The 26,846-nt window shown below is 39.4% G+C and overlaps 1 protein-coding gene across 1 annotated transcript; it reads left to right on the top strand.

Moving 5' to 3' along the window:
• The first annotated feature begins 1,485 nt into the window (after positions 1–1,485).
• LOC139165427 (protocadherin-10-like) lies at positions 1,486–26,815 on the top strand. The gene is made up of 4 exons (XM_070748608.1): positions 1,486–4,140; positions 20,509–20,561; positions 20,677–20,765; positions 24,681–26,815. Exons 1-4 carry the CDS (start codon positions 1,486–1,488, stop codon positions 24,935–24,937), a joined length of 3,054 nt encoding a protein of 1,017 aa, XP_070604709.1. The 3' UTR covers positions 24,938–26,815.
• Positions 26,816–26,846: the final 31 nt, after the last annotated feature.

Genomic DNA, 26,846 nt, shown 5'->3' with positions numbered 1-26,846 from the left:
GGTCTAGAACCAGTCTATTACAGAACTCACATCCTAATAAATACAGCGAAATGGTTTGCAAGGAGATGTTGGGTGATTAAAGGAAATCATGATTGAATCATGGAAACAGGTTCCAGCTATGATTTGATTGTACTTTCAATTGGAAACCCATGAAGATCTAATGTTTGAATCCTTATAATCATTTGTGTGTTATAGTGCCAAAAATCATACCTGTAATTGGTATATTTTTCAGATGGCCCCTAGTAAAATCACGAGAATCCATGAGCATACAGGCCACAGTATTCTGTTTATTTAATTTGTTTGTTACTTGACTTCCAAAGATTCTAGACAACCTGCAAGTAAAATTACTGAGGGGAAACAAGGCCACACAATTATAAGAGGGGGACACCAATCCTTACCAAAATCCTGGAAGAAGAGTCAGTTCATCAAGCTGTTTCAAAACACCAGTAGAGTGGTCATCTAGCTCTTCAGGGAATTTCATTCCAGAAGATAGGTGCTGCTATAGAAAATACTTCCAAGATCTCAACAGATGGCATTATTTAAACAAAAGAACCTAGAATGTAGCATGTACCAATCCTTCTAGATTGAATCAGTTATGCAGATACTATGAGGGAGATTTTTTAATGGTATCAATAGTGCCATAAATACTTGGATATATATTATGATTCAATCTGTGCATATCTATTTTTCCAGTAATTTCAACAAGATCAGATATAAAAACTGTGAGAAATTTTGATATTTAAATCCTTAGTTTTCCTTCACCGTGGTTCTAGTGAATATAATATTAATATTCTGCATGAAAGATTTGCCATTTTCAGGTGGATCCCATGTAAGAATCATGAACAACCATGAGATGATCCAAGCTGGTTTCTCCTTGTCAGCATCAAGAAAAACATCCATTGCCTATCTATTTTTTCTACTGGAAAGTTGGGTCTTTGTGGTATAAAAATAAAAACAGTCTCCCTATGACTATATTCACAGGCCATGCTTAATCCGATCAGGTAAAGATTAAACAGATGCATTCACACATTATCACGCATCTACTATCTTGCATGAACACAGCTTGTGAATCTAACAGGCTTAATCGGGTTCCTGAATGTGTACAATACAATATCTCCCCGCCCCCCCATCCCCACTCTCCTTACAAAACTGGGTTAAGCTGTTGCACGGACAGGTCTCTCCCTCTCTCCCCACTCCCACCAGTCTTGCTCTCCTTACTTCTTCGCCACCTTTTCCTCTGCCCACCGAGGGGTTAATCGTTCTGCCACTCGTCGTCGCAGCAGTTGGTGCCTGGCTCGACGGCGCTGTCCACCAATACGGTGCTGAAATGGCAAGCGGGTCCTCCTTTGCTGACTCGCTCTGCCAACCGAAAGTAGTTGGAAGTCTAAGTCAATCGATGATGAAGACGCGCAAGGGAAGGAGCGGAGGCTGCAGCTGAGGCGGAGCCAGAGCCAGTGCTCTGTCGCATCCCTTCTGAGCCCGCCGATGTCTCTTCTCGATCGAGGCAGCGGGACTTCCCGCTGGGACTGGGAATATTGTACGGGGAAACTAAGGCTCTCCCAGAGCTTTTCGAGCTGCGCTCCGAGTTGGGGAAGACTCGAGGTGTTGCTCCTGCTAAGTTCTTGTTTGGCTTTGGCTCCGGCTCCGGCTCCGGCTCCGGCTCCGGCTCCAGCAGCTGGCCAGCTACGCTACTCGGTACCCGAAGAACTGGACCACGGAGCCTTTGTGGCCAACATCGCGGAAGACTTAGGTCTGGATGTATCCGAATTATCAGCCAGGAGGTTTCGTATTGCGTCCCGGGCGGGGAGTAAGCAACACCTGGAAGTGAATCTGGAAAATGGGATCCTCTTTGTTAACGAGAAAATAGACCGGGAAGAGGTGTGCCAGGGCAGCAAGGCCTGCCTCCTGCACCTGCAGCTGGTCATCGAGAGCCCCCTTGAGCTTTATCGCATTGAAGTGGAGGTGCTAGACATCAATGACAATGCACCCCGGTTCCCTTGGCAAGAATATGTGCTGGAAGTGACAGAATCAGCACTTCCTGGGGCCCGCTTCCCCCTGGAGAGTGCACAGGATCCCGACGTGGGCACAAACTCCCTGCGTACTTACAGGCTCAGTCCTAATGGTTATTTCTCGCTGGAGGTGCAAACTCGCAGTGACGGCAGCAAGTTTGCAGAGCTGGTGCTGGAGAGGAGTCTGGACCGAGAGCAACAGCGTAGCCACCGGGTCCTGCTCACGGCTTTGGATGGTGGTATCCCCGAGCGCTCGGGCACAGCTAGAGTTGTGATCATGGTGTTGGATGCCAACGACAATGTGCCCGTCTTTGATCAGTCCACTTACAGTGTAAGCCTGCCGGAGGATGCGCCCAAAGGGACTCTGGCTATCAAGCTCAATGCCACCGACTTGGATGAGGGAACCAATGGCGAAATTGAGTATTCATTCAGCGGGCACGCTCCACTAGGTGTGCGGGAGCTTTTCAGCGTGGAGCCCAACACTGGGCAGGTGCGTCTGAAAGGCCAATTGGACTATGAGCGAGCTGATCTTCATGAGCTATACGTGCAGGCCAAGGACCGGGGCCCCTCTGCAGTTGCCATTCACTGTCGTGTATTAGTGCACCTCCTGGATGTCAATGATAACGCGCCGGAGGTGACCCTCACCTCAGTCTCCACACCAGTTTTGGAGGACGCACCTCCCGGTACTGTCATAGCTGTAATCAGCGTGCTGGATAGAGATTCCGGAGACAACGGCAAGGTGAGCTGCGCAATCCCGACCGATATACCCTTTCAGCTCCAGTCGTCTTTCCACAACTATTATGCACTAGTAACTACCGCACCCCTCGACCGTGAGGCTGTGCCCGAATATAATGTCAGCATCACTGCCCAAGATCTGGGGTCTCCAGCGCTAGCTACCAAGAAGACCCTGACGGTCCAGGTGTCTGATATCAATGACAACGCGCCCCGCTTCCTGCAACCCTCTTACAGCGTGTACGTGACGGAGAACAACGCTCCTGGGGCGTCCATCTGCTCCGTCAGTGCGCTGGACCCGGACTGCCAACAGAACGCTTACTTGTCCTACTCCATCGCGGACGGCCAGATCCAGGGCATGCCCGTGGCCACCTACGTCTCCATCAACTCGGACAGCGGGCACATGTACGCCCTGCGCTCCCTGGATTACGAGCAGATTCGCAACTTCCAGATCCAAGTTGTGGCTCAGGACGCGGGATTCCCTCCTCTTAGCGGGAACGCCACGGTCCATGTCTTCGTGCTGGACCAAAACGACAACGCGCCCTTGGTCGTGGCTCCCATGCCCCGCAACGGTTCCGTGGCTGTGGAGGTGGTGCCTCGCTCAGCGGAGCCCGGCTACTTGGTGGGTAAAGTCTCCGCAGTGGACGCCGACGCCGGACAGAACTCGCGGCTTTCCTACCGGATAGTCCAGGCGACCGACGCCAGTCTCTTCAGCGTGGCCCTCTACACGGGCGAGATCCGCACCGTCCGTGCCTTCCTGGCCAAAGACGCCCCGAAGCACCGTCTCCTCGTCCAGGTGCGGGACAACGGACAGCCCCCGCTGTCGGCCTCTGTGGCCCTATTGCTCTCGGTGGTGGACAGCGTCCCGGAGGTGCTCTCGGACTTCCGCGAGCTTCCTCCAGGAGGCGAGACCGCTTCTTCCAGGCTTACCCTCTACCTGATCGCCTCGCTGGGCTCCGTCTCCTTCACTTTCCTGGTGGCCATCGTGATCCTCACGGTAGTCAAATGCCCCAAGGAGCGGCTGACCTTCCCCGACTATTCTTGCCCGCAGCTGTCTTGTTGCGGGGAAGGCGGCGGCTCTTCTGCCTTCTGCTGCTGCGCCAGCGGCTGTGGCTCGTGTGAGCGCTCGGCCCCCGCCTCGGACCGCTTCAAGAACTCCGGCAGCGTCAACGCCCCGGCCTCCTCGGGCGATTGCGGGGACGGAGCAGCCGGCACAGGCCCGCCTGCCTATTGCTATCAAGTCTGCCTGAGCCCCGAATCGGCCAAGAGCGACTTCATGTTCCTGAAGGCTTGCAGTCCCGCCCCGCCGAAGAACAACGAAGCGGCTCCTCAGAACTTGCCGCCAGGTCCCGGCTCGAAAACCCGAGGGGCCAATAACTCGCGGCAGCTCGCCGACCAGGTAGCTTCTTGGGCGGCCCGAGGGGTGGGAGAGCCTGCTAGAAAGGCAAACGAGGCCCGGAACCTGGAATAAAGTAAAGCAACTTTGGAGAGGGGGAGATGGTTTCAGCCTCGCCTAACTTTTGGAAACATTGGCAGGCCGGTCTTTTCCCCGAAAGAGCCTTTGGGCTCAGCAAAAACTCTGGCCCATTACGGAATTGTTTGCCCAAACTTGGGTCCCTTTTAGATAGACGAGATGTGGGAAAGGAGTTCGGAAAGGTCCCAGGAGCGCCGCTTTGGTCGACCTCAGGACTGGAGGCTCCGGGGTTCAGGCAATCTCGCTCCGAAATTGGGTTTTCCATTCCCAGGCCGCCGTTCGCTGGCTCTCTTTCCCTCGGGCGCGATGGGACTCGGCGGTTCTTAAGGTCGATAGCTAGGTGTTTGTGGGAGGGGACAGGAGTGGGGCACTTCGTTTCCTTCGATTGGGGGGTTGGGAGAAGGAAGCCCAGCGGAGTCGGTTGAGATAAAACCTCAAGCTCCGCCACTTTGGCTGAGAGTCAGTTTGCAGTGGGATCCTGCATATCAACCGCAGAGTTGGGAAGGACCGGCAGAGCCTTTCCTTCGCTGCTAACTTAAGGATCTGTACAGAGTCCGGTAATGAGTTCCACGCTTCGACAACCCGATTACTAAAGTCATATTTTTTACAGTCAAGTTTGGAGTGGTTAATATTAAGCTTGAATCTGTTGTGTGCTCTTGTGTTGTTGTGGTTGAAGCTGAAGTAGTCTTTGACAGGCAGGACATTGCAGCATACGATCTTGTGGGCAATACTTAGATCATGTTTAAGGCGTTGTAGTTCTAAGCTTTCACGACCCAGGATTGTAAGTCTAGTTTCGTAGGGTATTCTTTTCGAGTGGAGGAATGAAGGGCTCTTCTTTTGAAGTATCTTTGAACATTTTCAAGGGTGTTAATGTCTGAGATGCGATATGGGTTCCAAACAGATGAGCTGTATTCGAGGATGGGTCTGGAGAAGAGTCCTGTTGAGCTCAGGAGATTTTCCTAGACTCTGGAGTCCTTCCACCTGCCCCTCCTCATTTCCAGAGGATAGGCACCTGCTCTTTCCATTTAGCCAACCCAGCCTTGCCTGGTGCTTCCTCTGTATATCCCATCCATTGTTGGGTTCACGTGAGATTAATGCCATACTGCTTTGTGCCAAAAAAAAAAAAGGGGGGGGGAGAGGATGCTTTGTGAGAATAACCAACTCCTGCCCATGCCAGAGATGAATAAGATGAAAAAGGGGTCTAGGTTACTGGGGTTGAGGAGGAAAAAATCATCATAATTTGCTAAGTCAGTGAAGCATTTCTTTGGATAATAAAGCAGGGTGGCTGAAGGTGCAGAGCAACACATGCACAAAACGCATGTTATTTTGCAACTATTTAAAATTGCCCTCACCATTCTCTAGAGCAGTGTTTCTCGCTGGCTGGGGAATTCTGGGAGTTGAAGTCCAAATATCTTCAAGTTGCCAAGGTTGGGGAAACACTGCTCTAGACAGGGTTTCTTTGTTCATTTTCATTTTCCTTGTTGGGTATCCTTGTCTAATATGGTAATGTTCTTGTCAGCTCAAAACTCCCCCTAGTGACTTCAGCTGATTTTCATCCCTCTTGTCTCCGGCTGATAGAAGAAACAACAGCAAGGCTGCACATGCTCCCCTAACCAGTGAAAAAAAAAAAAGGGGGGGGGAGGCTGGCATTCCTGAGGACAAGGAGAGAAAGAGAGAGAGACAGAAAGAAGAAATGAAACCGTCAAAGTTGTACACCCAGGGCATTGATGCTTGGAGGCATTTATTCCTCTTGAGTTTAGGGCTAATTTCTTAGGAAGGAAGGTGAATCTTTGCACACAATGAAATTTTGAATGAAAACATCCTCCAGCTTCTTTCTCTTGTTTTCCTCTGTTCTTGTCTCTTTGAAAGAATGGAACACTTCCTTGTTAGCACTTAGAAATCCTCAGAGTATAAACCACCTTGAAATGACTGAAGTGGGCTCCCCTTTATCTTTTCATTTATCCAGGAAGATTTTGGTAGCCTTAAATTGCCCTTTGCTTTACTGCTGGTGCTGGGATCTTCTGGGCCACAGGGAATAAGGGAGCTCTCTGAAAGTCCATAAGGGGAAAAAATATGAAATGAAAATCAGTGCAAGCTGAACCTGAACAAGAGCTGCAAAATAAAGCATGGAAAACATTTGGAATGGAAATAGAATGTAAGATGAATTAGGTGTGCCTTCTATATTTTGTAAAAGGTTAATTGCTGGATCTTGTGATAAAAAAGGCAGATGTGACCGTATTCTCACAGATCCTCCCCCAGTAGAAGGACGGGCTTTGGAAAAGAAGGGAATGACCCTCCCTGCATGATCCAGTCTGGAATACTGTAAAGGGTTTTTTTGGAATAAGGCAGGCACAGGACTAGAACAAGAGTTCCAGGCAGTTGAAGGACTGGTAAAGAATTATAAAGCCATCTCTGAAACTGCAGTAGAAGGATAGGCATCATGGGCTGAGGGGAGAATGAATTAGTTGAACTGACATGACCAAGTCAGAAAATTATTGAAGTTATCTACCCATGTTGAGTCTTCAGACACTCTGATAAGGTACTTCGATTATTATCTTATTTTATTTTTTGTTGCACAATAAATGTGATTGGATAGTGGAGAAACATTACCCATTATCTCTGCAGAGAAAAACAAACATTCAAAATCCAATCCCTTCAGTGATGGTTGAGTATTCTTTGTAACCAGTATGCAAATCTTTTAACCATTTTCTGCGATGGCAAATTAGATAGAAATACCAAAGAATATTCTGCTATTTGTAATAATCACTTTATTCTCAATCACAACTTCCACACAACTTGGGGAAAATACTGCTTCATTCAAAGTGTATTACTTAAACCATATCTAAATTCTTCTGCTTGTATATCAAGTTTCTTTCTTTCTTTCTTTCTTTCTCTCTCTCTCTTTCCTTCCTTCTTTCTTTCATTCTTATTAAGAGTTAATAGACTTAAAAAAAAATCTTCCTTCTAAAAACCTTTTAACAATGTGTGCCAGAGCTTATTTCTCTTTTCAGTTCCATGGGGCATATACTCTGACAGCTGTTGGGCTATGGCTGTGCTTGGGCTGCATATACTCTGCTAGATACAGAGTTTGCATCTGCTAGATACAGAGTTTGCATTTGATTCAAAGAGCTTGCTGGGGAATGAACAGTAAAGCCTGGACTCTCACAATCACTGGAAAGAAATTCCTGGAAAGATGAAATTTAACTTGATGGCTCGGAGGGCAGGTTTTAACCTTGACCTATTCTCAACATTTTGGACAGGTTAAATCAGGGATAATAGTTCTGTTTTCCATTTTATACCAGGTGACTGATCAGCTTGAAGGAGAAAAAAATGGGTCTTTGGGAACACTAATGGCTGGATGAAACTCACGGGCCCTTGTTTTCCAGATGGGGTTGTTGTTATTGTTATTTATTTATATCTAGAACATTAAGTATATTTAATATTTTCACGTTGTTTTTTCCTGATTTCTTTACAAGCATCTTTGAGAGAAGCAAGTTGGGATTTCCCCCTTCCTAAGAATTTCAAGAAAATTTTAAAAACCCCTTATTCTTAAAATCTTTGCTGCTAATATAGTTTGACATTGCAAGTCATGTAATAATTACACATTTGATATTTTTCCCCAACTGCCTTCAAGTCTCCTAGTCACTGATCTGGACAGGGGCATGCAGTTTTCCTGCCAATACAGTATTTTCAAAAGTAGTTTGTCCTCGGCTTATTCCTAAGGGCTGGGAGAGTGACTAGTCCCAAAATCAGGATCTTGGTAGCATTAGTTTTGAACAAATAAAAGGCATCAACTTTTATGAGTTCATGAAAGGATTCCAGGATCCTTGCCACCATAGACTAGCCCAGCTCTTCTCCTCAAATAACCCAAAGTGGACTTAGTGAGCTTTCATGATTGAAGGAAAGGCTAGAAGTCCTGTTTCTGCATTCCTAGTACAGTACTGCATCTTATTCATCAGACCAACCCGGTTCTTAATACAGTATAATTAATTATCAGTAAAAATTACATCTAGAGGATTGTGGAGCTGTCCTTCTGGAATCAATGCTCTTATTCCATTCCCAGGTATATACTTCTTTTTTAAAAAAAACTTCCTCACTACAGCATAGAGGGATTTCACCGCAATTTCCGCCTATTCCCTGCCTGCCTTGTTCACTCAAGGGTCGGTCGTTTAACATTTGAAATAGAGCAGAAGAAACACTATCATCCATCTCATTTCATGTTTATTTCCCCCCCCTCTCCGACCCATTTACCTTTAGAACCCTCCCCTAGCTTTGTTGCATGCTTCCCGTGGGCCTCTGGAGAGCGCTCCTTGTTTCCATGGCGCACACTTTTCCTGCCTGCTTGCCTGCCTCCTGTCAGGTATCTGGAAATCAGAGCAAGGTCCCCGGCGGCTCCCATCCTCTCTTCCGAAATAAGGCGAGGGTGCCGCCCTTCCGCGAGAGAAAGGGACCCTTTTAGCCTCCTTTCAGGCGATGAAAGCGGCCTTTGCAAGAACCGCTCCCCCCCCCCAATCCCTGCCTTAGTGCCTCTTGGCGAAGACCTCTCCCTCCACAGGTTGGCTCTCCGCACCCCCCCTTCCCGCAATAACGAGGCCAATTAAGGCGAAAGCATAAATTAGGGCAATGATTTCGGACTTCGAAATGCAGCCAAAGCGAACGGTGCCTGTTTCAGCGGGGTCCCCCATTGGAACGAGCGCCCCCTTTCGTTCATCAGGATGTTATTCTCTCGCAAATGAAAGACGGCTGGACGATTATTTGAAACCCGGGTTCTTGCCTAAGGATCGGGCGTCTGTCAAAACAGCTGTCCGATTTTGTCTTCTAGACCAGTGTTTCCCAACCCTGGCAACTTGAAGATATTTGGACTTCAACTCTCAGAATTCGCTGGCTGGGGAATTATGGGAGTTGAAGTCCAAATATCTTCAAGTTGCCAGGGTTGGGAAACACTGGTCTAGACAAAGAAGACAACACCCAACGGCTAACCAAGTAAGAGGCATGCATAAGCGCACCGGCGTGCCTATCGTCCCTGTCCTAAAGTCTCCATCTATTCGTAAAATATCCTGTAGTCAAAATCATGATTGTACTTCTTATATATCCATATTAATGTTTTTACTTTGTAATCCTATACACGCTCGACAAAATAAAGAAAGAAAGAAATAACAAGCTGTGCAGCTCTAGCTGTTCCTGGACCACTTTCTTCATGCCTATTCCCTTACTCAGTGTCTGAAGGGAACTGGGATATAGTACAGTAAGGGAATGAATCCCACCACAAGTTCAGTAAGATGTCAATATCAGCTTAGCATTTTTCAGTGAAGGGTAATTCTCCCCTTCCAATAAAAGAGGCAGCATGTGAAGATTCAGGAAGTTTAAAAGTGACAATTATACCTTTCCAGCTACAGTATTGTACTTTTTTCCCATTATTGGAAAAAAATGGGGGAAAAAAGGTTAGAAAGAAGAAAATAAAACAGAATGCAGAAAGATGCATTTTGTATATGCAGTATATGCAGCCCATATAGCAGTGCTATTCCTTTCTGGCAACAACACCCCCCCCACACACACACACAAACACTTTTGATACTTTAAAAAACTAACACATTTAGTGTAGCAAAAGCTTTTGTGAACTGCAGTTGACTTTACTGGATGCGTAATGAAAAATCATAATATTGAGTCATAAACTACTTGATATGTGTTGGCTAAATATTAATGCTCAGAGTATGGAAAATGAACACTATTATCTATTAGGATAGATAATATCCTAATTAATCTTCCTAACTATTAGGAAGACAACTTATTTCTGTAGGTATTACTGAAACCTGGTTCCTCAGAACAGACTATAGCATCTGAAGAATAACAACTGAGTTCAAAATAACAGAAACGATAGAAATGGAGACAAATCACAATCTATGTCAAAACTATCCTCAGCTGCTTCAAAAGCCAACTTAATGGACTTCCGGTTTCGTCGAGGACCGAGGACTTGGCAGGGCTCTGCCTTGAGACTCCTTCCACCCTTCCAGAGGTCGCCCCAACGCGATCGGATCGAGTCCGGATGGCTCGATCCTAGAACAGGGGATTTCCCTCTGTCCGAGGGGCCGTCGCCGAGGCTCCGGAGGCAGGGGGTCTGTCCTGCAGCTCTGGAACAGGGAGCACCGGTCCTCTCGCAAGAGGACGCGGCCATTGCGATCCCACCAAACCAGCGGGAAGCAAGAGAGAATCAGAAAAGTGAAAGCAGAGATTAAAGCTACTTTTATTGAAAAAGGAATACTGTACACTAAAGAAAGCATAACCAAGGTAAAAAGATTTTTTTTCTACGTTTCATGTTAAATAAGAAGATCTGAGTAAAAGAAAGTGGAGAATAAAAAAGTTTTAAAAGAAGGCGAAAGAGAAAGTTGTCTAAAAACATTGTATCCAGGCACAAAACAACAGCCGGAACTTACTTTTACTACTTTCACTTATTGTCTTGAATTTGGACTTGAACTGTCAAACGTTTGAAAACAAGGGGAATTTAAAGGATTTCAAAATGAGACACTAAAAGCTTTAACATATATAAAATGACATTATTTGGCTGAATATTCTTCTCCTTTTTTGAAGCAACTGGTTACAAAAAAATACTAGAAAATGAAGTCCAGGCTCGGATTTTTCTAGCGGAAGGATCAAGACTGCTTACTATCTAGACATAAAACTTGAATAAATATATAAAAAATACTTTTCTTCTATTTTGGATTTTTCTACATTTGGATTATTTGATTGACCCTATTTGGATTACTTCGTTGGATCATTTCGTTTGGATTAACGGCTGTTCTGTCGGATTCGTAGTGGAGGCTTTATATTTTCCTCTAGGCTGCGAGAGACGGATCGACTTCATTCCAACATTGGATAATTAAATTGCAATCGTTTGGAAAACTGAGATTCTATAAATTTTGAGAAGATTAAACTTTACTGCTTTTACTCTTTAAATCAACGGGACCTTCTTTTAACCTATACTAAAAGTGTCTTTTAAAACAGATTAGATCTTCAATCAACAAAATTATTTTATTTTATTGTAAGAGGAACATAAATAATTGATTTTTGCTTCTTCCTTCTTACAATTTTAAGTTTTGAATTTTAAACTTATATTATATTATAATCATCTGGGTTTTGTATATGCATTGTTAACAATCCTTGGTTTCCTGCTCCTCCTTAACTGAATTATATTTTTTCTTCTCTTCTAGATTGCCCTCCTTCTTTTATTCTTTATTTTTTTTCTTTTCTATTGTCTTCTTTCTTCCTTCTCCTTTGGTTTTCCCCTTTCCTGCTGTGCCAAATCATTTTTTTTTCTTTTTGATATAATTTTGGATTTAGAGCAATAAGATTTAACAAGTCATACTTTGAATATTGAATTCTAATTGTATTTGTACTTGAACTATATTTCAAATTTTAGTGTGTATTTGAATTTTTACTGTGGTCTGCATAGGGTAATTAATTGTGTAGGTTTGGAATTTATAGTGATTCTTTATATACTGCTAACTTAAAATAATACTAACTTTAAATTTCAAAATGTCAAGTACTTCTACCTATACCAAAACAATTAAGAAGCAAACATCTGCTGCATCGTCCCCCCAAGGCTCGCCTTATCCCTCCCCCGCACAGCCGGCTTTATCAGTAACCATGTTTACCAAGGAGAAGGAGAAAGAGAAACCACAACAACCTTCACTTGCCTCAATCCAAGAGACACTAACTGCATTAAATGACTTTATGCTTCAATCTCAACGCGATGCAACCCAGCAGAGAGATGAAATAAAAGCAGAGATGGCTGAAATGAAAGTAGATACAGGAGAGATGAAAGACCAGATGAAGGAGATTAAACAAACTTTGAAAGACAGTGAAGATCGAATGAAAGCAGCTGAAGAAAAGACGGAGAAAATGGAGAAAAGAATTGACTACCTTGAGGACAGAGCGGATTCACGCTACAGAAGATATGATGAATCAATTACACATCTGGAAATGCAACGTGCGTCATATGGGCTATGATTTTAAAATATAATAGAAGAGAAAGATGAAGATTTAAAGGCCACTATGGCTGAAATTATTGGGAAAATCCTCAAGATAGACCCACTAGAAATAATAAAAGAAATCGATGACGTTTACAGAATTTCGAATAGCTACATACGTCGTTTCAACCTTCCACGTGAGATTCACATCAAATTTGTAAGAAAAACCTTGAGAGATGACATACTGCACTGGTCAAGAACTGGTCAACTACAACACAAAGGTAAAGAAATAAAAATACTAAAACAAATTCCAAGAAGTGTAAGAGAGAATAGAAGAGATTACCAATTTTTGACCAAAATCTTGATCAAAGAGAACATAACTTTTCGCTGGCTTATTCCCTAAGGACTGTCACTCACATGGAAATCCACAAGATATAAGCTGGAGAATTTGGATCAAGCAAGAGACTTTTATGAAAATAGTGGAATAAGCGAAATGGAATAGTTAACAAGAGAACTGGAAGTAATGCAAGCGGAAGCCATGGGGACATCTGCACAAGTGGAGGAGCAGGACCACGGGGCCAGAAGAAAGCAACCCCAGCGGGAAACCAAAAAGTACAATAAATGACCACATCGAGAGACTTAAAAATTTTCTCAGTAAATGTTAATGGACTAAATGAACCAAAAAAAAGAAAACAAATATTTTCTAAAATTAAGAACCAAAAAGCTCAAATTGTTATACTCCAAGAAGTACATATAAAAAAAAGCAATTGCAATTTATTGCTAAATACTAAAATTGGAAACATGTATGCTGCATTAGCAGATCAAAGGAAAAGATGAGTAGCAATGTATGTTGAGAGTTCTATAAATTCCAAACAATTATTTAGTGATAATGAAGGTAGAATTTTGATTGTCCAAGTTAATATTGAACCCAGACCTCTTGCTATTGTTTCTATATATGCCCCAAATGATGATCAAATTACGTTCTATAAAAAACTACATCAAAAAATTATAGAGTTAAATTTGGAAAATATGTTAATTATTGGAGATTTTAATGCAATAACAAATAGACAATTAGATCACTCGGGGGAGAAAAAAAATAGTAAAAAGAAAAAAAAGAATTTATTACCCTCCACTTTTCAGAAAATGAAAGCAGAATTACTATTGAATGATATTTGGAGGGAAAGACACCCTCAAAAAAGGCAATATACTTTCTATTCAAACCCCCACAAAATTTGGACTAGAATAGATATGGTGTGGGCTCCTAAAATAACAGCAGAATATATACAAGAGGTGGAAATAGATGTTAACACATGGGCGGATCATAACCCAGTTATAGTCTATATGAGAAATAGTAAAAAGCATTACAATTGGCAAATGAATAGAAACATTCTGAAAGAGAAAGAATACAAAGAATGGATTGAGAAGGAATTAAAAACATTTTCAGCAGAATGTCAGGGGGAATTGTTGGCATGGTTGTCAAGATAAAGGAGTGTTTATGCATATGTTTTGGGAATGCCCGATAGTGCAGGAATTTTGGCAAAAAGTGAAAGAGGATATCAATGGAATGTTAAATATACAATGGACAATCACTAAGGAAATGGCAGTACTAGTAAAAAGCAATGCGATGGGAGAATTTAGAGAAATAAAAAAAGCAGCAATAGAAAGTGCTCAGGCAGTAATAGTTTTGGGTTGGAAGGATGCGACAAAATGGACAATGCAAAATTGGTATAGGTACATGGTGGATCATATTCAATTTGAAATTATGGAAAAAAGGATAAATTTGGATAATGAAACTGATTTGAGACGGCTGATGGGACGGTGGGACAAGGTAAGACGATATATGACGAGCAGAATCCGAGACCAAGCTACAAGAAATAAACTAGAATCACTCTATAATATGTAGACAGATATATTGCTCTTGGGTTAAGTGGATTAAAAAAGAAATACCCCCAATTTGGTGGTGGGGAATGTGTGTATGTCGGGGTGGTGGGCACAATTCACATTTCACTACGCACTGTTTTATGTTGTGTGATTTTAAATTGTTAAAAATCAATAAATAAAATTATTTAAAAAAAATAATTAATAAAAATACAGATACTACTCCCCAAAACTTATGGGACGCAACTAAAGCATACATAAGAGGATTAACAATATCTTACACAGCAAAATACAACAAAGAAAAGAAAAGAAAATATGAACAATTAACGAATGAATTAAAACAACTAGAATTTATATCACAACAAAACATGAAAAATAAGGATTTGGAAAAAAAAATTAATTAAACATAAAATTAGATTGGAAGAACAGAATCAAATGCTGGATAAAATAAAAAGAGCTAAGCAACAATATTTTGAACATGCCAATAAACCAGGTAGATGGTTAGCATATAAACTGAGAAAACAGAGACAATCTAAATTAATTAAACAATTAGAAGATAAAGATGGAACAATAAAATATGATACAGAAGGAAAAGCAAATATAGTACAATTTTTTTAAAAGAATTGTATAAAAATGATAATATAGAGGAAGATGAAGTATTTAAATATTTAGAAAGTTCGGAATTACCCCAGTTAACAGAAGAACAACAGGAGAGGATGGAGAGTCCCATAACACTGGAAGAACTCCTTATAACTATTAAGAAGCAAAAAAATAATAAAGCCACAAGACCAGACACCATTCCAGCAGAGTGGTATAAAATAGAAAATGAAACATTAAGAAATAATATGCTGCAAATCTTTAATGAATGCAGGTTAGATGGCAAAATTCCTAAATCATGGTCTGAATCTTTGATAACTTTAATTCACAAACCGGATACAGCAATGGAAAAAATTAAAAACTATAGACCAATATCATTATTAAACGTCGATTATAAAATATTTATTGCAATATATGCAGATAGGTTGAAAACAGTTATAAATAGTAAAATTCATTCAGACCAGAATGGTTTCCTGCCAGGCAGACAGATTAAAAATAACCTTAGAACAATTATTAATGTATTAGAATATTATGAGCAACATCCAGATAAAACATTATCATTAATGTTTTTAGATGCTCAAAAAGCCTTTGACAACGTTAATTGGATATTTATAAAAATGCAACTAAATAAAATGAGATTTGGCCCTAAATTTGTCAATTTAATAGATGCTATTTATTCAGAACAAACAACAAAAATTATATTAAACAATGAGCAATTGGAAGCGTTTAAAATAAATAAAGGAGTTCGACAAGGATGTCCTATTTCACCCCTCCTGTTCATTATGACTTTAGAAACACTATTAATAAAAATAAGAGCAGATCCAAAGATAAAAGGGTTAACCGTTAGAAAAGAGATATATAAAGTCCAGACTTTTGCAGATGATTTGACCTTTATAATGGAAGATCCGATAGTTACAGCACCAAGACTAATCCAGACAATAGAACAATATGGTAAGGTAGCAGGTCTGAAAATAAATAAAAATAAAACACAATTTATAACAAAAAACATGAATAAAGTACAAGAAAACAATTTAGAGCGTATCTCTGGAATACAAATAGTTAAAAAAGTAAAGTATTTGGGAATATGGTTAACAGCCAAAACAATAACATTAAAAAATGATAATTATATAAAATTAATTAATGAAATTAAAAAAGATTTAGAAATATGGAACAACTTAAAAATATCTTTTCTAGGAAGAATTGCCACAATTAAGATGAATATCTTACCCAAGGTTTTATTTTTATTTCAAGTGATCCCAATAAATCCAGGGGCAATTTTTTAAAAAAATTTAACAAATGTGGTTAGAAAATTTCTATGGCAAGGCAAAAAGGCAAGAATTAAGATAAATATGTTAGAAGATATAAAAGAGAGGGGAGGTTTTGCCCTCCCTAATTGGAAATTATATTATCAGGCAGCCGCCTTAACATGGATTAAAAATTGGATAACCTTAGAGGATAAGAGAACATTAAAATTAGAAGGACATGACCTTATGCTTGGCTGGCATGCCTTCGTATGGTATGATAAAGATAAAAACCATTCTTATTTTAAAAGACATACACTAAGAAAATACTTATTTGATGTTTGGAAAGATATAAAGAAAAACCACTTTTTAACAATTCCGGATTGGGTTGCCCCATTAGATGCAATAATACATCCAAATTCTATCAAGGATACAAGAATAATAAGATATAAAGACTTGTTAGATGATCAAATGAAATTAAAAACTAGAATTAAATTACAAGAGGATGGGATACAAATTGATTGGTGGCACTATGCACAGATTAGATCTAGATACCAGAAAGACAGCATACTTTACATATTTAATAAAAATAAAAATTTATTAAGTGACTTAATTACTATAAATCAAAACAGAGTAATTGGGAAAATATACAAATACTTGATTGCTCACAAGAATATTGATTTAACTTTAAAAGACAGTATGATACTGTGGTGTAGAAATATAGACAAAGAAATAGATATAGACACATGGGAGAAAGTTTGGATGCACAACTGGAAAATGACAAAATCAGTTTCTTTAAAAGAAAATCAAATTAAAATGTTCTATAGATGGCATCTCCCACCAAGTAGAATAGCAAAAATGTTTCCCAAGACATCACCTTTGTGTTGGAAATGTAAGAAAGAAATAGGATCCTACTACCACCAATGGTGGACATGTAACAAAACTAAAATGTACTGGAGAATGATAGAGAAAATGACAAAAGAGATAGTAAAGCAAAACATAGAAATTACCCCGGAGTTCTGCTTACTAGGAATTACTAACCAAAATTACAAAAAAGAAGTTTTGTATTTAATTATACATATTTTCACAGCGGCAAGGATTATTTACGCGCAAAATTGGAAAGGGGAAAATATCCCCAAAGAAGAGGAAGTTATTACAAAAATATTAGATTGCGCAGAAATGGATATGATGACAAGACGCTTAAACGATCAAGAAGAAACAAAATTTTATGAAACATGGAACAAAGTTTACGTATGGATAGATAAGAAAAAAAAACAACCAGAAAATTAAAAATAAATATAGATGTTTTGGTTTAAATTTTCCTTTTTCTGTTTAAGAACAATACTAGAATTAGTTTATATACATAGAATTGATAAGACTGTTTGGTTTTATATTAGTTACAACTATTTTTCTTTTTTATAATATCAATTTTTCCTTATTAGATATTTTTGTATTAGTAGTATCAAATTATGTATTTAACTATGTATTCCTTTTTCTATATCTGCATTTATACTTTTGAGAAAAGCGGGGAAGATACATCCCCACACTTTATGTTGAATGTTTGTAAGTCTGTGTGTCAATTTTAAGAAAATTAATAAAAAAATATTGGAAAAAAAAAGCCAACTTAATGAATTTGGTGATACTGTAGAAATTGTCTGGATTAAAATAAGGGGAGGGCTGACCAAAACAATTGTTCTTACTATCTATTAATGTTGGCCCATCCAAGGAGATAGTGTGTAGAATATTTGCCAGATGAAGAACAAGTAGTAAAAATGGAGGACTTTGATTATCCTCACCTCAGGGGCGGGGGGGGGGGAGGGATGTCATAAATAGCTCTTCCAGGCAATTTCTGAATAATGCAGCTTTTTTGTTCAGTTGATAGAGTTAAAGGGGGGACATCTGGACTGCAACTGTAAGTTTTCCCACCTTCTCCACTTTTCAAATGAATGTCTTTACTATTTGATTACAATTTGTTTTTATGCTTTAGTATTATTTTTATTCTTCACTGAAATGCATGGAAAGTATAAAGGAATATTTTTAATCAAAAAGTAAATTCATAAATAAGATGCCAATATATTTTATATCGATGAGATCGTTTGGTGTAGTGGTTACTGTACCAGGCTAGAAACTGGGGAACCAGGAATTTTAGTCCTGTCTAAGGCATGAAGGTACCTGTGTGACCTGGAGCCAGTCATTCTTTCTCAATCCTAGAAAGGAGGCAATGGCAAATCATGACTGAAAAACCTGGCCAAGAAAACTGCAAGGACTGGTCCAGGGAGTCTCCAGGAGTCAATGCATGAAAATGTATTTTACATAGAAAACTAGGAACAATATGAAAAAAATAAATAAAGGACATGAATAGAAAGTGGAAAGAGGGACATAGTAAGGAAAAGAAAGCATAGTTAGCATGGATTTGTAGAGAAATAGGATAACAGAAACTCAGAATAAACTAAGGTTCAGAAAGGATGCTAAGATTTTCCCCCAGAATCCTAGGAAAATAAAAAGTCTTCTGTGCAAGTAACAAAAAGCTAAAAAGATAACAGCAATACAACGTACATAAGCGCACTCGAGTGCCTTCCGTCCCCGGTCCTATAGTCTCTCCTATATCTCGTATTTCTTCTCTACTATATCCTCTAGAACCTTCATTGTGTATTATTGTGTATTGGACTAAATAAATAAATAAATAATTACATAAATAAATAAATGTAGAATAAATTTTATATTCCATTATTTACAATAAAGTGCAGGACAGAAAGTTAATAATGAACTGTACATTATATAGTTAAATGTTCCTTGGTTTTTATGGAAGCTTTGTGCTTTACCTAAAATCTAGAAAGCCTTGCAGTCACCATAGCCTGGTTTCAAAAACGTCTATGACAGGATGTCTATGCAGGGATTCATGTTAAGTTAATCTTTCTAGAAATATAGAATGTGATATAGGTTTTCCTCAAGGACTAGCTTTCAAACAGAGATGACAGGCCACCTAACTGCGATAATGAGACACAAAGCATCCAGAATTTTCATCTGATAGAAGTCTGCTTTATGTACAGTAACTGACAGTTTAAGGATAGTTCATGTCCTATGTTTAATTCTCCAATTTTCCTGCTAGCTTCTTCCTCAGGTGTTTCAACATACTTTTTCTTCAATTCTTACATTTGAGGGGAAATTACCGAGTAAGAAGGATGAATTGGCCAAGGAAGAAGTTAGAAGAAAAATTGGGGAATTTCAAGCTGTTTGCGAAAACAGGAAAAAAAAGTTCATATTTGCTAGAGGCTTTTCAACCAACTTGTTCAATTTTGTACAATAGTCCAACCAAATGAAACATTATTTGATTTCTCTAGAAACTGCAGCCAGTTTATTCAAAATTTCATGGAAATGACTTAGCTCCAATATTTTTTCAATCTCCTCTCCAAGTCTGTCTTTTTCAAATTCTATGCTTGCAGCTTCTTCAGAAAGCTCAGCTTCTTAACATCTAATTCCATATGTTACTACCATTTAGAATAAGTAGTTGTATTTCAAAAGCAGTGTCCTGGAATATTGCCAACAATTTCTGTTGCTACCATTAATCTTCTGTTGATCAAATCCTAAATGTTGAAAACAAAATTCTAAACTTGTACTCTAAAGCAATTCCTGAAATATTGTTTAGACCAATTCCAAATTTCATAAGAGGAAATAAAAGAGGAATCTCTCGTGTTTTGGGAGAAAGATGAGTTAAAGTATTTTAAATTCATAAAATTTAGAAAAATATTGATAGTAATAACAATTAGATATGTTCTCTGTGGATGTGTTCTCTGTGTTGTGTAATTATAAATCTAATTCTTGATTTTGTATTATGTGTAGAAAGAAAAGAATTTGAGCTTGAACCAACTTTTGCCCCCTTCTAAATCTATACCTTGTCCAGAATGAAAATAAAAGAGAAATTAGGCAAAATTCTTATTGCATTTCTTTTGAATATATAAGCATTTTTATTTTTATTTTTGTTGCTTTCATATCCACATGGATACATAGAGGTGCCTCCAGTTTAATTAACAACATTTTAAGTGAATGTCTTGCTGTAGGTCATTGATAGTGGATGATCCACCACTATGTGAGTTTTACAGTCCCACAGCCTAATTATTATGCTGTACTGATAAAAATAATGAGTAATGAAAGAAAAAAAAGAGCCATGAATACCTGTCTTTTAATAGAACTTTTCAGGAATTAAGCCTCTTTGTGATGCACTTGGCCAGGCTGGCTAGACTTGATAAGAGTTGGGAATTTAATACTATTTGGAGTGTTGTCCAAAGGCAATTTGGTACTGACTGCTTTGAGAAAGGATCTGAAATTTCTTACCAGAGAGGGGTGATTTGTAGCAGGTCCCAGCCTTTGGTAAGAATTGTATTTATCCTGTTTCAGTAAAACAATTCCACAACAGCTAAAGCTGGGGAGGGAGAGCTTGAAAGGCACTTTTTGTCTCTTAATATTGCTTGCTTGTTCTCATGCTGTAGGCCATTATTAGTTGTTATAAGAGCAATTGCTTTCAAAGCACAAAAAGGTTACCAGAACAAATACATGTGGTCAAGCTGTCCTGGGGATCCATATTTAATTCAAAACATTTGTTTTTAAATTTGTAGGTAAAGCAGGCCAATGCAGACTGGCTACCATCAAAACAACCAATACTGAAGAGGTATTATAAAGGAGGGGAGGGTTGCCTTATTATCTTTAGAAGAATAGTTGCTAAATATTTTATGAGTGCTTATCTTATGACTGGATATGTCTCTTTTTTATTTCTTATGCTCTAGTTCACAGAGCCTAGAGGATGTAGGAAAAGTTTGGAAAGGAGTTCAGAAAGACCACGATAGATTGTGCACTTTGGTCACTCCAATGTCTGGTGAGTTTTGGATTATTGAACCCTAAAAACCTAATGATTTCTGTAATTTTTGAGATAATGAAAACCTCCCTCAAATGTTCACCTCCTCGCTTATTTGGGCATGTTTGGAGGTATTTTTTTTGGCTATTATTTATCAGCCAAACCTGCCTACCAGGGTTGTTAGAATGAGAATAAAACTGACAGTGAGAAGCAAGCAAACAAATCTATAGCTGGTATGAAATAATGTCTCCTTCTAGTTGAGCTGAGTTTCAGGTAACAAGTCTATGTAGTTTCCTTGACAACAGCACAAAATGGTTTTGCCATGATTTCTTCTGGGATGTTTTTTTCTTTTTTTTAAAAAAAAGTGTTATATTGATGTTTATTATAAGATAAAATATAATGAAAATAAAGATTAAGAAAAAAAGGAGAGGAGGGCAGGATTTTTTTTAAAAAAGGAAAAGCACAGTAAAATACTAATAGTTACAGTCTCAACATTTTACATTACTTACAATTATTACTACAACTGCACATTATTAAATCTTCAAACTAAATTCTAAATTTCATTTTTTCTATTTCATAGAAACGAGAATCAATGCCCCAATAAAAACGTTTAAGCTTCCTTTTAACATATATACTTTTAACAATATTTTGCAAACTTTAGGAATATATATATATATGAACTTTTCTAGATGAGAACTGGGTGTTCAAGATTTTTTTTTGCCTCTCCTTAAGAACTATTTTCTACTTAAGAACCCAAGCCCATAAAAATTTGCCAGGAAATTTGAGAGTGGCATGAAGGCCTGGCCAGTTTCCTGCCATTTTCCCTTTAATACCGGCCATCTCAGGATTTTCTGGGCTGCCAGAGGAGCCTTTCAGTGGCACTTAAGAAGGCTTTGGTAGTCCAGAGCGAACAAAGCATTTTTCCTTTCTCTGGGCACTTGGAGAGGGAATAAACCTCTGCTAGTGCCTAGAGAAAAGAAATGCTCCCTTCACTCTGGGCAGCAGAAGGTAAGGCACCGTCTACAAAGCGAGGGAAAGGAGAGGGGAGCGCTTCAGCATGGGAAGGAAGAGGCAGCAGGTAGCAGCAGCCAGTGTATTTATTTATTTATTTATTTATTTATTTATTTATTTATTTATTTATTTATTTATTTATTTATTTATTTATTTATTTATTTATTAAATTTGTATGCCGCCCCTCTCCGTAGACTCGGGGCAGCTCACAGCAGTGATAGAAACAATGTGCAATACAAATCTAATAATACGAAGTTAAAAACCCATAATTAAAAAAACATGCACACAACACACCATAAATTATATAGGCCTGGAGAAGATATTTCAATTCCCCCATGCCTGAAGGCAGAGGTGGGTCCCGAGAAGTCTACGAAAGGCAAGGAGGGTGGGGGCAATTCTGATATCTGAGGGGAGTTGGTTCCAGAGGGCCGGGGCCGCCACGGAGAAGGCCTTTATTATGTTCACAAATAACTCAAGGTGATGAACATATCTAACACGCCTTCCTCCTCCCATTTTCCCTTCAACCACCCTGTGAGGTGGGTTTAAGGAGATTAACTGGCCCAAGATCCCCCAGTTATCTTGAACTCTCCCAGTTTCTAGCCTTAACCACTGGACCGAACTGGGTGAGGAAAGAATGACTGAAAGATTTTTAATTAGACCAGAATTTTTCAAGCTTATTTGGACTGCAGACCCTGAAAAATATACCCGAAACTCTTAGGACCGTGATGGCGAACTTATGACACGCATGCCACAGGTGGCACACGGAGCCATATCGGCTGGAATGCGAGCCATTGCCCTAGCTCAGCTCCATGGTGCATGTGGGCATCCACCAGCTGATTTTTGGCTTCACAGAGGCTCTGGGAGGGCATTTTTGGGAGTGCGTGCTCCTCCTCACCGCCTGAGATTCCCTCTTTTTTTTAAGCCTTAAAGTTTTGGATTTTTTTGATTCCCCTCACCTTACCTTCTTCCTTCAGCAGTGACTCTCCTCCTCCTCTTCTTCCTCCTCCTCCTCCCACCCAAATTCCAAGCTTTTATTTCTTTCCTAATGGGTTTGTACGCATTATTTGCTTTTACATTGATTCCTATGGGAAAAATTGCTTCTTCTTAAGAACATTCCTACTTAAGAACCTGGGCATGGAACAAATTAAGTTCTTAAGTAGAAGTACCACTGTGTGTATATGTGTGTATATGTATGTATATATATACACACACACACGTGTGTGTTTGTATGTGTGTGTGTCACATGTTTTTGCTGAATTTTTAAAATTAAGGGAGACTAGGATAGTACTATTTCGGCCTGGTTCTGGCCTCATCAGTTAGCCATATCCTTACTGGGAAGTAAATACAGTACCTGTATATATATGTTTTCTGGAAGTTTTCCACTCAAATATTCAATGTCACACAGGGAGTGCCAATTCTCTGTGTGTGTTTCTCCCTCTCCCTTTCCCTCTCCCCACCTTCTCTTTTGCAACGAAAAAGGTAAGGCAACGAAATGAAGCAATTTGTCTTGGGGCTATGTGGCAGCAACCTAAATATGGCTACCATTTGTGAGTGAGGACAAAATGGCAGTCACCAGACAAATTGCTTTATTTTGGGGTGCCTCCTGAACACATTTCACCTAATGACTGTTGTAATATGCGACTGCAATGGACAGGCTCCATTATGGCCATATCTTGAGGACTACCTGTACACAGATACTCCTTGTTTAGTGACCACAACTATGACTGGTAAATCAGTTGCTAAATGTTACAGAAAATCATATGACCTTACATGGGTTTATGACCTTACAGTATTTCTCATTTGGTTGTTAAGTGAAGTACTACAGTAATGAAATGAACTCCATGTCTGCAACTTAGAATTTTACTTCCATAGTCTCTATTAATGCTTCTTGTCACAAGCTAGTTGCAAAGCATGTGAATGGCTATTATGTGTCTATGGGACACTAAGACAGTCATAAATAATAATAATAGTAATAATAATTTATTAGATTTTTTATGCCACCCCTCTCTGCAGACTCGGGGTGGCTCACAACAATAATAAAACAGTGTACAATGAACAAATCTAATATTTAAAAGAAAATATCTAAAACCCCATTATTTTAAAAACATACAACAGAAGCATACCATACATAAAACTATATAAGCCTGGGGGAGATGTCTCAGTTCCCCCATGCCTGGCAGTACAGGTGGGTCTTAAGCAATTTACGAAAGACAAGGAGGGTGGGGGCAGTTCTGATCTCTGGGGGGAGTTGATTCCAGAGGGCCGGGGCTGCCACAGAGAAGGCTCTTCCCCTGGGGCCTGCCAGATGACATTGTTTAGTTGATGGGACCCGGAGAAGGCCATCTCTGTGGGATCTTATCGGCTGCTGGGATTCGTGCGGAAGAAGACGGTCTTGGAGGTATTCTGGTCCGATGCCATGTAGGGCTTTATAGGTCATTAGCAACACTTTGAATTGTGACCGGAAACTGATTGGCAGCCAGTGCAGGCCACAGATTGTTGGAGAGACATGGGCAAACCTAGGTAACCCCACAATAGCTCTCGTGGCTGCATTCTGCACGATCTGAAGTTTCCGAACACTTTTCAAAGGTAGCCCCATTAAGAGAGCGTTGCAGTAGTTGAACCTTGAGGTGATGAGGACATGAGTGACTGTGAGCAGTGACTCCCTGTCCAAATGTGAAGATTGGCCATGAAGTTTGGTTTTTTTTATACCGTTGTAACTTCAAAGTTAGTGGATAAGTGAGGCGTATCTTTATTCTGCTACAAAGAAAGGAATTTGTTTTGTCTTGGATATCTTACCTCAAATTGAAACATAATTTAGAAAAATGAAGCATTTACCTAGCAATTTCTGCAAAATGGGCAGTATTTGATGTGCTGTGTTTTATCCAGGGACTTCCCTCTATCATTTAAAAAAAATGTTTTTCACAGAACATAAGAAGACATCTGGTCCCCCTAACAGCATCCGGACACCTCCATACGCACCCCTCTATTTACAACATATTTCTCCTCTGGATTATCAACACAATGTATATATTCCAGGAACCCCAACAACATCAACCAATAAGGACAGCTCTGTATTTCTGGAGCAGGAGGCTAAAAACAGCTTCTCCACATTTGGAAAGAGGAAGAAAATGATCAATTATTCCGATAAGCATGACAGCATGGTTATTAACAACCTGAAATAAAGTTTCTTTTGCAGACCAGCAGGCATTGCAAACCATGCCTAAATATTGGTGGTTCTGAAGATCTCTGACTTTAACTCTGTGTATGTGATTGTAATATAAGGGGCCAAGAGTTCTTACCTACAAGCCACTTCCCCTGAAAAGATGGCAAACAGTGAATGACAGTAATGTCAAGACATAGGAATGACTGTAATTTATAATGAAGACATGGATATATCTCATATATCAGATGAATGCTAACTCTTGGAATTGGGTAAAGAAAAAAAGAAAGTAAAATAAAATGGACATAACATCCCTCCAGCCCCCAGTTTTATAGACTGGCAAGTTGAAAAAGAACATAAATGAATCATATGTTTTACTCTGTGGAATATAATTGGGGTGGAAGTACAAGTGACTGAAATTCAAAGAGCCCATGGTATACACTTTTCAACTTTTGACAACTTTCTGTCATTTTGTAGATGAAGTAATTTTTTTTAGAATGTGAATGTTTCAACACTGTGAATGTTTCAACACTGCCTTTCATTTTGTTGTGTTGTTAGCACATTTAGCAACGTGGAAAATTATAGAAAGCTAAAACTACTTTTTGCAAAATAAAATTTGTGAGAATAGAGGTAATGCTTAGCAGAAATGCATCTATTTATTTCATATATTTTATCCACTGATAAAAAACATTTTCTCATTATTACATACATTTGGATTTAAAACAAAATATCGTTTAAAATGGGCTTTTTAAAGAATTGAACTTTTGAACAAGAATTGTAATGTCATATGCATGTACAACAGGGGTGGAGCTTTCAGTGCAACCCTATGGTGTTGGCTTTATCATTCTGATAAAAGAAGCAAGCTCCTACAGAGCCCCATGCTAAATGCACACACTTTCAAATTGACGTGTAGAACAAAGAATTCTACAACTAATAATATACCGGTATGTTATGCTTTATTTTGAATCCATTATGCATTTCCAATAAGCGTTTTCTAATGGAATGGAGTTGGCAAGGAGCCAGTACTACAGCCCCTAAAGATATGGGGGGGGGGGGGCTCCAAGGAGAATGAATGTTTTTGATATCCTACCAGATTGCTAAGCAATTTCAGCTATCTTTTGAATAGCAATTCTATGATACTGTTACATTATATTGTTTGAAAGTTTTGTTTTGGACCAATCTACAACCAAATTGTTATCGCTTTCCTTCTCCCTTAACTAATGTTAAAGAGTTTTGAATACAAAGCCACTATTTTTACTAGACACAACTAGGCACAAAGAAGAGCTGAAAGGAGAATAAGAATTAATTCTATGCTAGTGCTCTAATATTGGGAATAAATTATATCCCACTGTTCTGGGGCTGGGCAAGACTAGTAGGAAAGTTTTGGGACATATTATATGCATTCACTACCATTGCAGCTATACCACGGTCTACCTGACGAACGCTAAAGAGAAGTGAAATGGCTATAAAAATGGTTCTGTTAGATCACATTATTAGTATTTGCATAATGCATAGGCACATTTTTTCTCTATGGACAAAATCAAAAGAAACCCAAGTTCCCAACTTATTCTAAAACTTGATGTAGGCAATATAATGGGAGAAAGGCTGATTAATACAATAGATCTTCATTATACTACATTGTCAATTTGTTCTTTTTATAGACATTCCAGATTTAAATATTTGCAATTCTACTCTCATTTTTCACAAGATTGGTTTCAGCAACAAGTTATTTTCAGAACAGGTCCACTGGGCACTTTAGTTTAAGATAATTTGTGTGTATTTATGTGTATGTGTGTGAATATTTTTTTCTTCTTAAAAACAGTTTTTGACCTATATGCATGGAAACAGTCTGCCAGAATCACAGAAAGAAAATTTGATTGCATTTGAATTATAGTTGACAGTTTTTTGAATAATACATGCAGTGCATGTAT

Source organism: Erythrolamprus reginae, chromosome 3, assembly GCF_031021105.1.
Source record: "Erythrolamprus reginae isolate rEryReg1 chromosome 3, rEryReg1.hap1, whole genome shotgun sequence".
Classification (NCBI taxonomy): Eukaryota; Metazoa; Chordata; class Lepidosauria; order Squamata; family Dipsadidae; genus Erythrolamprus; species Erythrolamprus reginae.
Note: the sequence above shows the minus strand (reverse complement) of the source record. Positions and strands in the feature narration are given on the sequence as shown.